The following is a 17,535-nucleotide window of genomic DNA, read 5'->3' as shown; positions in this document are numbered from 1 at the left end:
ACTTCAGGCACAGGCAGCTCCTTCTGACTCTGGGCAAGTCACTTAATCTTCCATTGCCCCATGTAAGCCGCATTGAGCCTGCCATGAGTGGGAAAGCACAGGGTACAAATGTAACAAAAATAAAATAGATACTATTGGAGATTCTACATGGAATGTTGCTACTATTGGAGATTCTACATGGAATGTTGCTATTCCACTAGCAACATTCCATGTAGAAGGCTGCGCAGGCTTTCTGTTTCTGTCAGACTCACAGAAGCAGAAGCCTGCGCGGCCACATTGGTGATCTGCAAGGGCCGACCTAGTGGAATAGCAACATTCCATGTAGAATCTCAAATAGTAGCAACAGTGGAGGAGTGGCCTAGTGGTTGGGGTGGTGGACTTTGGTCCTGAGGAACTGAATTCGATTCCCACTTCAGGCACAGGCAGCTCCTTGTAAGCCGCATTGAGCCTGCCATGAGTGGGAAAGCACAGGCACCAATGTAAGAAAAATAAATAAACTTTTTGTTCCACACTACTCAAAAATGGTTCTTTTCTGAGCTGAAAAATCTTCCTTTCCCCCTTTCCTTCAAGCTCACTAGTAACAAGGGCTAAAGAATGTGGAAAATCAAATGTCATCTGCCAGTATTCTGATTTTGTCCCTAGAAAACAAGGATTCAGGAGTTTCCAAGAAGTGCTCCAGAGGCATGGAAGGTAAGCCCGGGGGAGTCCAAGAATTCCTGTAGCTCAGTGAAGAAAACTGGAAAGCGATGTATGTGCGGATCTAATTTTTTTTTTTTTTCCTGCTCTCCAACTGTGCATTTCTGTGAAGACTGGACTGTGAAAACTTGCAGACTTCCTGCGATTCTTTTCTGTCTCCTTGACAGTTTTGTTGATTTTGGACTTCAGCAAACTGGTTTGGAACAAAACTCAGCATGTGGAGCTTTTTAAACTGAAGAGATCTGAGTGATCCCCTAGAGTGATACAGTGTAGCTATCCCCTCCCCCCCCCCCCCCCCCCCCCCCGTCCCAGTATCCCAGTTCCAGACCAGGAATGCAACAAGTTTCCAGTACTTAGCCGCCTCTGACAGTGGACTGTAGCCCTTCCAGGAACAGGCCTGCAAGAAAGGGGTTAGCAGTGGCATATCTAGACAAAAGTATTTAGGGAGGAAACAAAGGGACCAAGACATGTACAGGGGAGCAAGCCAAAGTGACATTTCTGAACATCGCAGCCCTCCCCTCTCTACATTTGAATGAGTTATAATAGATAATGCAAACAAGGATCCAGCAGTGTTTTATATATGAATAAACAGCCACTCAGTTTCAGCCACCCACTAGACAGTGGAGTCTATGAAATGGAGTGGAACCTCAATATAAACCTTGCACCTCTCCAGTGGCGTAGCAAGGGCGGGGCGGTGGGGGGGGTCCGCCCTGGGTGTCAACGGGTGGGGGGGGTGCTCAGTCCACCCCCCCCCCCGGCGTGGACCCCCACCGGCACAGTGCCTCTCACTCCCCCCCATCCGACAGTCCCCACCTGCCTATCAGCTGAGCTCCGTGCACCCGGCACCTCGAATCCGCAGGACTGTAAAAGAAGAAAACCGTCTCATCGTTGGCCCTTCACTCACTGTGTCCCGCCCTCGAGGGAATAGGAAGTTACATCAGAGGGCGGGACTCAGTGAGTGAAGGGCCAACAACGAGACGGCTTTCTTCTTTTACAGTCAGCAGCGCTGCAGATTCGAGGTGCCGGGTGCACGGAGCTCAGCTGGTAGGCAGGTGGGGACTGTCGGGGGGGGGGGAGTGAGAGGTGCTGCGCCAGGGGGGGTGCCGTGCCACGCCGGGGGGGGGGGGGGGGCGCCGTGTTGCACTGCACCTGGGTGTCAGCCAAGCACAGATGTGTTTTGCAAAACCTCCAAAGTCGAACTTAGATGTCATATCGAAAGTGTCCCTCCACGTGAAGTAACATACAACACTGCAAAAAAGATGCTCAGAGCCCATGTAGCAAACACCATACCAAAACAGCACTAACTCCTAAGACTCAAAAAGCAAGATCCCTACCTATGAAAAGGCAACACTGCAAATATTAAACCAGGTCCAGGAACACCAATGCTCTGTGTCGAAAGATGGGCGCCCTTCTCTTTCGAAAATGAGCCTGTTAGTTACGTGTGCCCAATTATGCATCAAACTTTGGGTGCCATTTATCAACTTAAGGAGTCTGTGGGCTGAGCCGCAACCTAGGGGCGTATTTTGTAAAATGCAAGTGTGCACTCACAGAATGCATGCCTTTTCCGGAGCAAGTGGAAATTTAGGGGGTGTTTTACAAAGGCTTGCTAGCGTTTTTAGCGTGTGCTAAATGCTAGAGACACCCATATATTCCTACGGGTGCCTCTTGCATTTAGCATGTGCTAATTTGTAGCGCGTGCTAAAAACACTAGTACACCTTAGACCCCCTTAAACACTGTATATAAGCATATAAGTACCTATGTTGCCTTTATAAAAGACACTTAAAAAGCTGCCTTTTGGACTTTTTAGCTAAGCATCCTGTTACAAAATCAAGCCCTAAAAGCAAGTTTGTTTATTAATTTATTTATTTTGAAAGCTCTATAACATCTCGCGTAATGTTTTCCTCTTAAAAAAAATAGAGAAAAGCACTCAGACAGAAAGGAAGAATGAGAACTGTGTTTCCAAGACTGAGTGTCTGTCTTGGGTTTGCAGTATCCTTTTTTTCTGTAACATTCACAATTTACTGTATCTTTCTAGGTTTTATATTGTTTTCTAATAAGTATCTTAGGCTCACTGGGCCTGCTTAATGTTCCCTTTGGGAATGCTGTAGCTTGCCGTCAGAATACCAAATTTATAGTCCGTCTAGGAGATTGTCTTTTCCGATTGCAAAGGAACTCTTTGAAGAAAATCTCTTGTCTAGCCATCTTATTTCTTTCCTTAGACTGAGCCCACTTTAACATTTATACTCTGTGATGGAAACAAACATTTGTCCATCACAACAGCTGTAGCCTATTTGTCTATAATGGCAACTGAAAGCGGTTGTCTGGCCAACAGATTGATTGAACCTCAGAAGATGAATTACATTTGAGAGATGCATGTGCTACATTTAATTGTTCAAGTCCAGACTGCAAAAATTAGGAAAAAGGCTGTACAGACAATTCATAGTTAAACTCCACCTGTACCGAGTTCAACGGAAGCAGTGGCATAGCAAGGGGGGGCGGGAGGGGCGGTCCGCCCCGGGTGTCAGCTCGGAGGGGTGCTCCCTGCCAGCTCCCCCCCCCTTGGCGCATCGACACCCCTCCAGTGCCCACCCTCTTCCATCCAACCAGCTCCCCCTACCTTTAAAAAAATATCGGAATCCTCACGCCTGCACGTAAAAGAAATGTGCAGCGTCTCATCAGGCCTTCTCTCGCTCTGTCTGTCCCGCCCTTGCAGAAATAGGAAGTTGCGTCAGCGGAGGGCGGGACAGACAGAGCGAGGGAAGGCCCGATGAGACGCTGCACATTTCTTTTACGTGGAGGCGCGAGGCGGTGTGCCTCGCTTCAGATTCCGATATTTTTTTAAAGGTAGGGAGCTGGTTGGACGGAAGAGGGTGGGCACTGGGTCGGGGGGGGGGGGGTATGTCATCGTGCTGCACCCAGGGGGGGGTGCAACGGCGAACCGCCCCGCCCCGGGTGGCAGCCCCCCTTGCTATGCCACTGAACGGAAGCTCTGGATATTGCCTCAGATCTGCTGAGGAAATCCACTAGGTGTGTTTAAGGAAGATCTTATAGCCCTCAGTTGAAGTGGCTTAAAAAACACTTTGCTAGACAAGTCATTGATTTGGGCTTCCAAGGTAGTTATATTTCCTTGTACAGATGTACAGTAGTATTATTCTCTTCTCCTTTTTTTTCCTTGTATGATCTTTCTAGATTCTGTAGGCAGGTTCCCAGGACCCTACCTATTTTAGTTCATACAGGATCCCTTTTCCATATGAATTGAAGGAGTAGCTCTTGGGGATTGAGTCTACTGGAGACACATGTGCTTCTTCCTCTATGAAAGGACCTCCAAGTACCCCTCCCCTCTTTGAGGGTTCTCAGACCCCATTGGATTGTGCTTGTCCAGTATTCATGCTGGCTTGGTGGAAAATGAACCCTTTCAACATGGTTGCTTCCACACTGCTCCTGTAGTGATTGCTGAGCTAGGTATAAGAGCCAAGTCAGAGCTTCCAGAAGTTAAGTAGCTTACTGTTTCTTCTCCTTCTCTTTATGAAACAGAGTGCCTAAGCCCTGCATCCTACATGTGATAGACAAGGCCAGTTGGCTTGAGTTGCAAATCTTCTGGCTATCCAGATTCTGGAAATAGATACTTCCCTCCAACACCATGAGTATATATAGTCTCACCAACTACCCTCCCAAGCTCCTCCTATGGTATTGGACTTAATGGGTGCTCTATGGAAATAACTAAATGTGAACTTGAGCTGTTTCCAGGGCACTGACTTCCCTACAATACCCTACATGTCCAGGGATGTGGGCTAATACCAGGCTTTAATGACACTAGGTCACAGAAGTAATTGCTGTTTACAAGCCCATATTCATGGAGGCAGATAATTTTGCAGTTTCTGTGATTGATTCCTTGTGCGCTTACCTTATTGGCTGTTAGCTCTGAGCTAGGGCCAGCCCTCCCTCTCTGCTCCCCTGCAGGTTGTGTGAGAGAGCCCCATCTTCCTAGCACGACTGTGATCAGCAGCTGTTCTAAGGGCTGATCCCTCCTTAATCTACTGTAATTCCATCAAGATTTTTCACCTTTCCCCAAGTCATCTCCCCAAGGCGTTCCTTAAGTCATTTCTCCACATCATCTCCTCGTCATCGCCCCAAGGCATCTCCCCAAGTCATCCCCATTTATTTTCTCCGAGTTCTTTCCCCTTATTTTCCTTGAGTGTTACAGCTTTTCCTCTCAGCTGGGCTGAGGTTCTGGCCGTCTCCTTGCTTCCGAGGTGGCTAGATACAGATTCTATGTGCAGAAAGCCACAATTCTTTTACAAGCAACTGAACTGTAAGTTGGATTCTCTTTGTTTATTCCGAGTACTACAATAATGAAGATTTGCTTAAGAATTGAGAGTCTACTGGTGAATCTTCTGCTTGGGGATGGTTTATGCTGGCTGTTTAAGCTACACTACACTTTGCCTACAACAGTATACTTGCCTAGAACAGTACAAGTGATACATTTTTAGATGGCCAGACAATGTATTTGTGACTATCTTCACCAAATCATTACAGAATGAGCTAAGAGTGTCACCACATTACAACAGGAGTGTTAACATGATGCAAAGAGGTTTATTGAAAAGACAGAGGGGTAAAAGTTGGGTAGAGGCTGGTTGTCTTTTTGGTGCCCTTCCAACTGCTAAACATATTTTGGTTTATTTGGTTGATTTGATACATTAAGAAATCGGGGGGGAAAAAGTTTAAGGGAACGAAAGAAAGAATCCGTCTCCAGCTACAGGAATTCATATCTTGTGTCCAGATACTGAAGAACCTGGATTTGGTTCCATGAGTGAGGTGGAATGGAAAGTCAAAGCCACTGAACAACGGAGACACCTAGTGGCTGGATTTAATGTCCATGATTGCATGGTTCAAGAAGGATCTCTCGTGTATGCTCATACCACCCCCCCCCCCCCCCAGCCAACAACGGACTGAGGGATATTGTTGCAATGATTGGACTGAAGTAAATTAACAGGAGTAGAAATCCATGGGTACCAGTAGTTACGAAGAAAGACCCATAGCACCAGATCTCAGTCTTCATTTTGTTTGCGAAAGAGGGGCTCATGAGGTTTAAAAAAAAAAAAATCTCTGTTTGCTTCAAATGCCTGGTCACTTTATGTTCCGCTCTCACACTTTCATGATAGTTCTGAATCCCATTTCAGAGCTCTGACTGTCAGTTTCTTGATGACTTGGTCTGGTGTAGTTCAGGCAACGTCACCCTCCTTATCCTGATTCCAGATGAATAAAATCTGTGATTTCCCATGTGATCTGGGCAGAGCCTGTAGAATTTCTCTTTATTGGAGAAGCCAAACAAACCAATCTCTGGGGCAGCCACCAAGATCTCTAGTTCATGATACCGTGTTGGGCAAAATATTGGTCAGGCCGTGGCCCCAGTGGCCTTCACATTCTGCTGTCTATCTGAACATTTAGGCGATACCCAAGATAACAACTGTCTGATTTTTCTTCCCGTGATCTTAGCAAAATCTAAGCAAATCTGAAGTTGATTTGTGAAAATCTGATCGACAGAAATATGAAGGCAATTCTGATCATCTTTCTGTGACTTTGCTGCCTACTTGTTTACATTTTTAAAAAAGGTTCATAAACCAGTTCAATGGGCTACCTTCTTTGGTACAAATTTATCAAATTGACCTGCAAACCATTGTTTTAAGAAATTCATGTATAACTAATCCTCATTTCACTTTCCACTAACCTGGAATAATACAAAGCTCTCAGGCACGAGCTAAAAACGCCAGCGCAACTTAGTAAAAGACTCCCTCAGCAGACAGTCACAAATGTATACAATTCAGCCCAGCAGAAATATATCACCTGCAAGTTGCTGGCAGAATTTTCTTTCTCGGTCCATGTTTTTGTCAACCTGAACAGTTATAGCAGTTCCTTGTAGTTAACTCTAATTAAATTTGTACCTGTCTCTCTCTAAAACTCAAGGACAATTACCCAATCTTCTGAAAACATCTGAAGACCCACTTCTTCAGAAAGGTCACTCCAACCGAACCAACTCAACTTAAACACCTCGCCTACTGAATCGGACACTGAACCAAGCCCATCACCTAACCCAACACAAACACCTAACATGCTTACCTGACACAAATATACCTGTCTTAGATGCAATCTCTTTGGTCAAAAAAAAATCATACCCCAGCACCAACAAACTACGACAGACCTGAATCAGGGGCATAGCTACGTGGGGCCATGGGGGAATGGGCCCCCACAGATTACGCCCTGGCCCCCTCTACATTTGACCCCCTCCCCCCACCGCCGCATCCCACCCCGCCTCCACATCAGGTACCTTGTTTGCTGGCGGAGGTCCCCAAACCCCGCCAGCCGAAGAGTCTTCTTCGGCACCGTTCAACTCCGGCGCCTTCGTTGTGTGATCATCTGTTTCTGACGCCTTACATCCTGCACTGTGCATGTAGCCCTGTGCAGGACGTAAGGCAGCAGAAACAGATGATCACACAACAAAGGCGCCGGAGTCGACCACCGCCGAAGAAGACTCTTCGGCTGGTGGGGATTAGGGACCCCCGCCAGCAAACAAGGTACCTGATGTGGAGGCGGGGTGGGATGTGGCGGTGGGGGGGGGGGGGTCAAATGTAGAGGAGGCCAGGGCGTAATCTGTGGGGGCCCATTCCCCCGATTTATGTCGAAAATGGACGTCCTTCTATTTCGAAAATGAGCCCGATAGCGTAACAATACTTAATGGAGGTAATTTAAGGAAAGATTGTTGAAATACCATTTCTTACATGCCGCATATTCTAGTTTCAAAAGTTTTACCAGGGCCCAGAATCTTCTAACAGGAGACAGGCTCCAGTTGCCAACATGACACATTCTCTGGGATAGGTCCCACTTACCTTTCCATCAAATCGTGCAGTGCCCCCCAGGGGGACCCGGATGTTCCGAGGAGGAAGTGTGAATGCTGGTGCTTCAGTCGAGACAGTGGAGCTCAGCGCTGAATGTTCCAGGGTCAGTGAAGCCTTGGAAATACGAGTACTAGTCACCAACTTTATATCTCCCATGCTGGGTTACCTGATGTCACATAAAACAAAACAAACAGTAAAATAAGCATTGTGCTGTACTGTAAAACAAATGTCCTCCCCCCCCCCCCCCCCTCCTAATATTTAATACCATTTAACCGGACCTTTTTACTAAGCCGCGGTAAAAAGTGGCCTGCGCTAGTTTTGGTGGGCCATTTTTTACCGCAGCGGGAAAAAGTTCTACTTTTAAATGGACAATGAAAATGAAAAAGTGAGGACTAACGTTGAGGAAATCCAAAAAACTTTATTGATAATCAGATGACGACGTCATTTCTGTGCATTGCCGTTGAGGCACTCCATAGTTGATCGCTCAATTTTTGAGTTTGAAGGAAGTCCCATTACCATATTTTCTGTTTGTCTATAATTGAATGACAACCGAAAAAGATTTGTTTGACCCCTGATGCAGGCTTTGATGCTGAAACACGGCCGTGTCGGGTTGTCATCTGATTATCAATAAAGTTTTTTGGATTTCCTCAACATTAGTCCTCACTTTGTCTTTGATTTGCATGAGGATTTTCCTCTCCGCTTTTTGTTGCTCTACTTTTAAATGGGGCAGTAAATGGCCATGTGCTACTATAATTGCTACCACCACTTATGAAACCGCTACCTCAAGACAAGAAAGACATTTTATTTGCAATTACTTTCTCCTTGTGAGACTGCTGAACACCTTACAGCAAAGCACTGTAGCCTTAAAGTTCCTCCAGGTGCATATCTGCTAGAATATTTTCAACAGCATGGTCCATAAAGCACTAAGGGGCCCGTTAATTAATCCGTGCAAGGGCCTACGAGCGCCCAACGTGTGCCAGTCTAGAGTTACCGCCTGGCTACCACGTGGCAATTTCATTTTTGCAATGTGCCAGCTACACACACCGGAAAAAAATTTTATTTTCTGATGCGCAGCAAAAATTAGGCGGTAACTCTGACTTGGCGCGTGTAGGCGATTAACGCACAGTTAACGCGAGAGACCTTACCGCTAAGTCGATGGCTGGCAGTAAGGTCTCAGACCCAAAATGAACGCGCGGCAATTTTGATTTTACTGCATGTCCATTTTCGGCAAAAATGTTAAAAAGGCATTTTTTTGCAGGCACGCTGAAAAATGAATCTGCGCACACCCAAAACCTGTGCCTACACTATCACAGGCCATTTTTCAGTGCACCTTAGTAAAAGAACACCTAAACCTGAGGTGGTGAACAGTCATCACAAATGTTTCCTGCTGAAATATCTTCACAGCGTCTTACTCACACTGGTTTCCATAATCCTGTCTTAAAGTGCGACAGAAGTGCCTCAGGGGAGATTTCTCAGCTAATTTTAAATTTTGCATTCCTATTTCATTTTTAGTTCTTTAGAGGTCCTTTTACTAAGCTGCGGTAAGCACTAATGCACGCGTATCGCAGCTTAAAATCCCTTACAGTGGGACACACTTGGCACGCACTTCCCACATATTAAAAAACATTTTTTTAGCGCTAGGGGCAGGTTGGGAGGTAGACAGTAGGCATGTTCTGCGCTAATCACTTAGCACAGCTAAACTGCCGTGTGCTAACCGATTAGCGCGTGGTTAGCGCATGATCTCCATATTATGTGGCTACACGCTAATGGAAAAATTAGCACATGCCATTATTAGAAAACTCAGAAATTCTTATATTTTACCAGTGGTGATCCTAGGTTGGCTGCCACCCGGGGTGGCTCGCCGCTGCGCACCCCCCCCCCCTCGGTGCAGCGACATCCGTCCCCCCAATGACACCCCCTCCCCGGCGCATCAAGCCCCCCCCCCCCCACCGGGTGCATTCTTGGCTGCTGGAGGGTGCAGAGAGCAGCAGTGCGCCTGTCGGCTCCACTGGCTCCCTGCTCCCTCTGCCCCGGAAAAGGAAGTAACCTGTTCCAAGGCAGAGGGAGCAGGGAAGCAGTGGAGCCGACAGGCGTGCAGCTGCTCTCTGCACCCTCCAGCAGCGTGCACCCGGGGCGGTCCGCCCCCACCGCCCCGCCCTTGCTACGCCACTACACTTTACCCATGCAGTAAAAATGGCCTTAGCGCATGGGAATGACCCCGCATAAGCTGCACTAAGGCCTACTTTTTTACTGCAGTTTGGTAAAAGGACCTCTTATTTCAGTAGGAAAACACAAAACCAGAGTATGACAATATCTGCAGTAGGAAACGTTGTTTGGTTCAGCTTTACAGTGCTGACCTTGGATCCCAGATAGATCAATGGTATCCAAGTAGCAGATTTCTAATTCTACATCCTTCCTAAAGTGCACAGAGGCGGTCTCGAAATTTCATTGTCTTCCCCCACTTTCTTCTCCCTAATACTGCACAGAGAACAGCCCATAGCTTCACTCTGCTCCTGAAAATAAATCCTGCTGTACACTCCTAAAAACATGTGGCATGCTGTTTGTTGTCTACAGAATACATCTGACAAGAGTGGATAAAGTACTTACAAATAACTTGTTATGCATCCATTTCTAATTATGCAGTTTCCTTTCCAAGCCCTTTAACATGTGCACATGCTTCGCAGTCGGAAGTAAAGCAAGAGGCTCAAAGCTCAGACACCAGAGCACAGATGTTGAAAAGGGTTCCTCTGACTTCATTCAGGGATGTTGCAGCTTCACAAACAGACTGTGTGCAATTCATTAGGTCCATTCAGTCCATTGTTTTAACCAAACCAGCCCCCTACCGACCTTTAAACCTGGGGTACTATCCTGATGGAGATTATTAAATCCTACAGATGCTCATGTAAGCTAAGTGTGTGAGTGTGTGTGTGTGTGAGAGAGAGAGAACATATGTACCGTGTTTCCCCGAAAATAAGACACTGTCTTATATAAATTTTTGCCCCCCAAAATGCGCTAGGTCTTATTTTCAGAGGCTGTCTTATTTTTCGGGGAAACATCGGGGTTGGATCGGGGTTGGCCTGCCCGCCCTCCGTCACTCCCGGGTGCACGCCGCTGGGGGGGGTGCCGCGGCGCGCGCCTGCTGCGAGAGTTCGCTAACTTCTCTCGTTCGCTGCAGCTCCCTCTGCCCCGGAACAGGTTACTTCCTGTTCCGGAGCAGAGGGAGCTGCAGCGAACGAGCAAAGTTAGTAAACTCGCAGCAGGCACGCGCCGCGGCACCCCCCCCCCCCCCAGCGGCGTGCACCCGGGGAGGGGGTCTTTCGCCGGGGGAGGTCCGCACTGCATTGGGGAGGGGGGCGGGGCACCGCCCCGGGTGTCCACCCCCCTAGGAACGCCACTGCCAGGGACACATCTTTTCTGTGATACACCTGCCCCCAGTGGACAGACCTGAATCCAAGCCCCTGCCTGGCAACAAATAATCATAACACTGCCTTGAATACAGTCCTGTTTAATTTCCCAAAGTATTGCCAATATAATACACCCAAGTTTTGCGCTGGGTAACCTGCAGGTTCTTTGATCAAAAAAATGAAATAAAAGAATGGTGGGACAATGGATAACCCAAGTCCCTCCAATGAACAGAATCACCTTTAACCACTTCAGTTCTGCAGATCAATTATCAACTATGACACAGAGAAAAGACAAGGTGCAGTGCCCCATCGGGTGCACGGAGCCGACAATAACATGGCGCCGTGCCCCGATGGGCCTGCGTGCTGATGCTAGCGGGGTGCGGGCGAGGCACGGAGGGCACGTTCCCGCCCCTCAGTAGCACCCCGCCGGAAAAGGAGGGACTACCATGGGGCTTAAAACCCCCAGAGCGGAGCCCGGACGTCCTCTTCTGGAGTCCGGGGAGCTCGGTTTACGATGGGCGGCGTAAGCATAGGCAGCTGGGATAGCTGCGCTTACGATTGAGCGCCCTTGCTGGACGGCGGGGAGCTCGGTTTACGATGGGCGGCGTAAGCATAGACAGCTGGGATAGCTGCGCTTACGGTTGAGCACCCTTGCTGGACGGCGGGGAGCTCTGTTAACGATTGGTCAGTCTCGTTAAAGATGGCGGACTGGGTTGGCTAATAAGACGGAAATATGATTGGCTTGGGTATACCCAGGGTATGATGTTTGTATTCTAAATAAAGCTGCGGCCAAGTGTGCCATCTTAAGAAAATACCATGTGTCATGTTATTATTGTGTTATTGTAATCTCAAACCGGCATGCCCGAGGGGTCTCGGCTGCCTATGTTATGTGGTTTGCAAACCAAAGCCATAGGCAGCCAAGGACTGACTTGTTCAGGGAGACCGTAGCAGAGAAGCTAGGGGTGGGAGGGTGGAGACTGCCCCAGGACTGGAGATTTTCTCTTCCTCTATTACAGGTACCTGCCGGCAAGCTTTATGCAAGCATAATTATTATTATTATTATTAACATTTGTATAGCGCTACCAGACGCACGCAGCGCTGAACATCCAACGTAGAGAGAGACAGTCCCTGCTCAAAAGAGCTTACAATCTAAAAATAAGACAGACAAGACAATTAAGGACAAGGGAAGTACTGGGTGAGAAGGAGAGAAGGAACAAGGGGAGGGCCAATTGAGTAGTGGCTAGGAGCCAAAAGCAGTGGTGAAAAGGTGGGTTTTTAGCATAGATTTGAAAACAGGTAGAGATGGAGCTAGACGTACAGGCTCAGGAAGTATGAAAATGGATGGAAAACCCGACTATTATAGAAAAAATAATAATTAATTGTCCCATTGACAAATGGAAACAATTGGCACAAGTGATTTGGGGTCTGAAAATGAATTGAATGTTTATTTGAACTGGATACGAACCAAACAATTTATCTCATGGAAATCCCTACCATCTACCCATTCATTCACTCAGCCCCACCACCCCCATGGAACTCCCCATCCACTCATTCACTTGTTTAGTTCCCCTGTTACTCTTAACCCCACCATCCACTCATACACTTAACCACACACCCTAACCAAGCACTCATCATTAAACACAACTTTCTGCAATGGTGAAATCATGCAATTTTCAAATTGTTCTACATGTGTCTTGAGACAGAGCAAGCAGTCAAAGGTCACTCAGGTGGCCAACTTGATGTTGAGTTGATTCATTTAGATTTGAGTAAAGCTGATTATTGATACAGAAAATCAATCAGTCTGGCTAGTGAAGTGTGAAAATAAAAATCCCTAGTAGTGAACTGAGGGGCCCTTTTGCTAAGCCGCGTAAGAGTCTACGCGTGCCCAACGCGCTCCAAAATGGAGTTATCACCCGACTACTGCGTGGCTCTTGCGGTAATTTCATTTTTGGTGCGCATCCGATACACATGTCTAAAAAATATTTTTTTATTTTCGGACACACGCCAAGTGGCATTTGACGCGCGTAGGTCATTACCGCCCGGATTCTTTACTGCTAAGTCAATGGCTGGCAGTAAGGTCTCAGATCCAAAATGGACATGCGGCAATTTTGATTTTGTCGCAGGTCCATTTTTGGCAAAAAAAGGGCCTTTTTACAGGCGCGCTAAAAAATGGATCGGTGCACGCCTAAAACCCGCACCTACACTACCGCATGCCATTTTTTCAGCACGCCTTTGTACAAGGACCCCTGAGATTATACTCGCCATCCTCTTACTTAAGTGCGATGTTCATTTCTGTCATGGTATGTGAAAACTAAACCCAGCGGGGGACATTAGTTTAAGAGGGAAATTAGAGAGGTGTGGCAGCCCTGTTAGTCCACGTTTAAAGGTAATCAATAGAAATCAAACAAAAGAAAGCATGGAAAAGAAAATAAGATGATACCTTTTTTTATTGGACATAACTTAATACATTTCTTGATTAGCTTTCGAAGGTTGCCCTTCTTCGTCAGATCGGAAATAAGCAAATGTTGGTAGGATGACAGTATATATAAGTAAAACATCAAAGCATTTCAGTGATAGTCTAACAGGATGGGGGTGAGTAGGAAGTATGTAAAGGGAACATCAAAGCATTTCAGTGATAGTCTAACAGGATGGGGGTGAGTAGGAAGTATGTAAAGGGAACATCAAAGCATTTCAGTGATAGTCTAACAGGATGGGGGTGGATAGGTGAGAAGAGGATGATAAACAGAGCAATACAGAGGGAAATTAAAAACAGAGTATAGATCTATGACTATTGATTGTCAGTAACAGGAAGTCCTAAACAATAGAGTCTCAAATTGTGGGGGGTTGGAAGAATGGAACAGGGCAACAGGTTGGGTAGCAGCTTTTGTCACCATTGTGAGCTCATGTGACAGCAGGGAAGCACAATCAACACAACAAAGGATAGGGTTGGAGGGAGAGAGAGGAAAATGAATCTGAATACCAGCAAAGCTTTGTCCGGTGCTAATTTCTAACTACCAGTTTGTCTCTGATATTGACAGAGATCCGTTTTACAACGATTATTTTCGCTTTAGAACATTTTAGGTGAAGGCCCGTTTTAGATAGAATGCAGAGATCAGAAGTGAGACGTCCAGGTCGGGATGCGCTCAGCTCTAGTGGTATTTCAGTACATGCTTTGCCGAGCATGTACCTACTGGCACGTGCAGTGAAAGCACCCATTTAAGAAACGCACATCTGGATAAAATGAGTGCCACCAGCCTGGCACCTTCCACGTGGAGGTGCCAATTTCAAAACTTCCACATGTAAGTGGAGCCACGTCTGTGCGTAACTGCACCATTTTACAAACCTACAGGTGTAAGTGCCACCAATTAAGTAGTGAGACAGCAATTTTTATTTGATTTCATGCTGGAAGTGAAAATATACTATCCGCCTGATTTTCGAAAGAGATCACCGGCCATCTTTCGACACAAATCGGGAGATGGCCGGTGATCTCCTGAAGTCGGCCAAATTGGTATAATCGAAAGCCGATTTTGGCCGGCTTCAAACGCGGGGCCGGCGAAAGAAAAGTTGAGAGAGATGCAGGCACAACACATCTTCAGTGGGGATGTTGCTTTACAAGGGCAACACCCACAGCCAGGGCCGACAGGAGACTGAGCCGGGCCCGGGGCAGAATAGTCATCACCGCCGCCCCCCCTCCTCCCCCCCCCCACACACAAAATCATCATCACTGTAAGTTTGGATGTTTAGAACTTACAGTGTATGAGCGACGGAGTTACGAGTTCGGATAAGTTTGCTCTTGTTTGTTTCTTGATTTCCACTGTTCTTTCGAGTTAACAAGGTTGAAAGACTAACTTCAGTCAATATAAAGGAGTTCACTTTTTTTCTCCTCCATTAGGAAGACTCTGGCCTCGTAGGATGTTTGTAGAGAACTTTATTTTTTCTATTATTTGGTTGTGATTTCACACTTCACTGTGAGTTTATGCACTTAATGAAAAAACTGAGAGGTCTGTTTGGAGAGTATTTCATGATGTATAGAGCTTTCAAGTGAGCCGCTTTGTGGATGCCTGACTCATTGAAGCATTGCTCGGCTGTAGGTACAGCCTATACCAAACTCTCCTTCGAACTGTTATAAAGTTTATTCGAACATTATAATTCAGTTGTGCAATTTCTCTACTTACATCCGTTGCCAGACTTTCACATTGTTTGGGATTGACTTTTTGTTGACTTTTGTTGACTCATATCACCCCTCTCCTCAAGTCGTTTCACTGGCTTCCGATCAGATACCGCATCCAATTCAAGCTTCTCCTCCTTACTTACAAATGCACTCACTCTGCTGCTCCACCCTACCTCTCTACCCTCATCTCCCCCTATGTTCCTGCCCGTAACCTCCGCTCACATGACAAATCCCTCCTCTCAGTACCCTTCTCCACCATTGCCAACTCCAGGCTCCGCTCATTTTGCCTTGCCTCACCCTATGCCTGGAACAGTCTTCCTGAATCCCTACGCCAAGCCCCCTCCCTACCCATCTTCAAATCCTTGCTTAAAGCTCACCTCTTCAATGCTGCATTCGGAACCTAACCTTTCGAACATATAGGTTGCCCCAATCCGTCTGACCTATCTGATTAACTGTACATTTGTCTTTTTAGATTGTAAGCTCTTCGAGCAGGGACTGTCCTTCCATGTTAAATTGTACAGCGCTGCGTAACCCTAGTAGCGCTTTAGAAATGTTAAGTAGTAGTAGTAGTTATTAGTTTTGTCTCTCCGTTGGGATTCTCATGAGTTGTTATTGATTTGTTTCAAAGCACATGAAGCACGATGTGAGGACTCTGAAAGATCCCCTGCCCCCCCTTCTACTCCTTTCCTTGTTGGCATATGCTTCCAGTGAAATAGAAAGTGGTTTGTCCTATGCCAAAGATCAGGAGGTGGATCGGCACAGGTTCAATGCATGAAAACACACTCCATGCCTACCCTCCTTCTCTTGCTGGCCCAGGCAAGCTGGCTCTTCTGTGCTACTCTGGTGCACCTGCTCCTGTTATAAAATTCATAAACTTCTGTCAGGCAAATCTGACGCTTGTTTGCAAAGTCGAAGCAGTAAGTGGAGTGAGCGAGCAGTTTATAAATGACCCGAGGAAGTGTTGCCTGAAAAAGCATTTCTAACCTTGTTTCAAAATATTAAATGTTGCGATACCTAAGAAACGCTCTTTACGTTTGTTGCCAAAAAAAAACAATGATTGGTGACCCACTTTAATTCACCTTGGTTGTGTCCTGCCAAGAAGCGAAACACCAGAAAAAAAAAAAAAAAATCCGTTATTCAAACTCAGCCTTTTCCTGATCTTAAATCCTTTCCATATGGGATATACATAATGTTTTGAACTAGGTCACAAAAATTCTTTATATTAATGATTCTCTTTCAAAAAAATGAAACTACTACTACTACTTGACATTTCTAAAGCGCTACTAGGGTTACGCAGCGCTGTACAATTTAACACAGAAGGACAGTCCCTGCTCAAAGGAGCTTACAATCTAAAGGACAAATGTACAGTCAGTCAAATAGGGGCAGTCTAGATTTCCTGAAAGGTATAAAGGTTAGGTGCCGAAAGCAACATTGAAGAGGTGGGCTTTGAGCAAGGATTTGAAGATGGGTAGGGAGGGGGCTTGGCGTAAGGGCTCAGGAAGTTTATTCCAAGCATAGGGTGAGGCGAGGCAGAAAGGGCGGAGCCTGGAGTTGGCGGTGGTGGAGAAGGGTACTGAGAGGAGGGATTTGTCCTGTGAGCGGAGGTTACGGGCGGGAACGTAAGGGGAAATGAGGGTAGAGAGGTAATGAGGGGCTGCAGACTGAGTGCATTTGTAGGTGAGAAGGAGAAGCTTGAACTGTATGCGGTATCTGATCGGAAGCCAGTGAAGTGACATGAGAAGAGGGGTGATAGAGTATATCGATTCAGGCGGAATATGAGACGTGTAGCAGAGTTCTGAACGGATTGAAGGGGGGATAGATGGCTAAGTGGGAAGCCAGTGAGGAGTAGGTTGCAGTAGTCAAGGCGAGAGGTAATGAAAGCGTGGACGAGAGTACGGGTGGGTGTGCTCAGAGAGGAAAGGGCGAATTTTGCTGATGTTAAAGAGAAAGAAGCGACAGGTCTTGGCTATCTTTTGTGTCTAGGATTTTCTTTTCTATTTCACTTCTTCTCTTTCCTCATCATTTGTTCTACTTCTTACTGCCTGTTTTGCTTTATCATCTTTTTCTTTTTGTCTCATTCTCACTGATGCAAAAGCACCACCAAGCATTGGTACTGAATGTGCCCCAAATCCAGGCAGCAGCAACCCCCGTCTTCTCTTTTCTCCTTGATTTCAGCACAGCGAGACTTCTCTCCCCTTCTACCGAATCCTAGTGCAGTCTGATCTTCCCGCCCCACGTTTACTTGTGTGTCTGTCCTATCCCAGTGTTTCCCAAGTCCATTCATGGAGTACCTCCTTGCTAGTCAGGTTTGCAGGATATCCACAATGAATATTCATGAGAGCAATTTGCATGCAGTGGGGGGGCAGTGCA

General features: G+C 46.6%; 1 protein-coding gene across 1 annotated transcript in view; it reads right to left on the bottom strand.

Annotated features, from left to right (window-relative positions):
• The window catches only part of LOC115473714 (myosin light chain kinase, smooth muscle-like), a 673,403-nt gene that overhangs the window by 513,041 nt on the left and 142,827 nt on the right, over positions 1-17,535 (bottom strand). The window contains exon 3 of the mRNA XM_030208760.1: positions 7,582-7,756. Coding sequence (XP_030064620.1) covers positions 7,582-7,746 — 165 coding nt within the window. The 5' untranslated portion in view covers positions 7,747-7,756. The remainder of the gene's footprint in view (positions 1-7,581; positions 7,757-17,535) is intronic.

The sequence above is a fragment of the Microcaecilia unicolor genome, chromosome 7, assembly GCF_901765095.1.
Source record: "Microcaecilia unicolor chromosome 7, aMicUni1.1, whole genome shotgun sequence".
Classification (NCBI taxonomy): domain Eukaryota; kingdom Metazoa; phylum Chordata; class Amphibia; order Gymnophiona; family Siphonopidae; genus Microcaecilia; species Microcaecilia unicolor.
The sequence above is the reverse complement of the archived record's forward strand: the minus strand, read 5'-3'. Positions and strand labels throughout refer to the sequence as shown.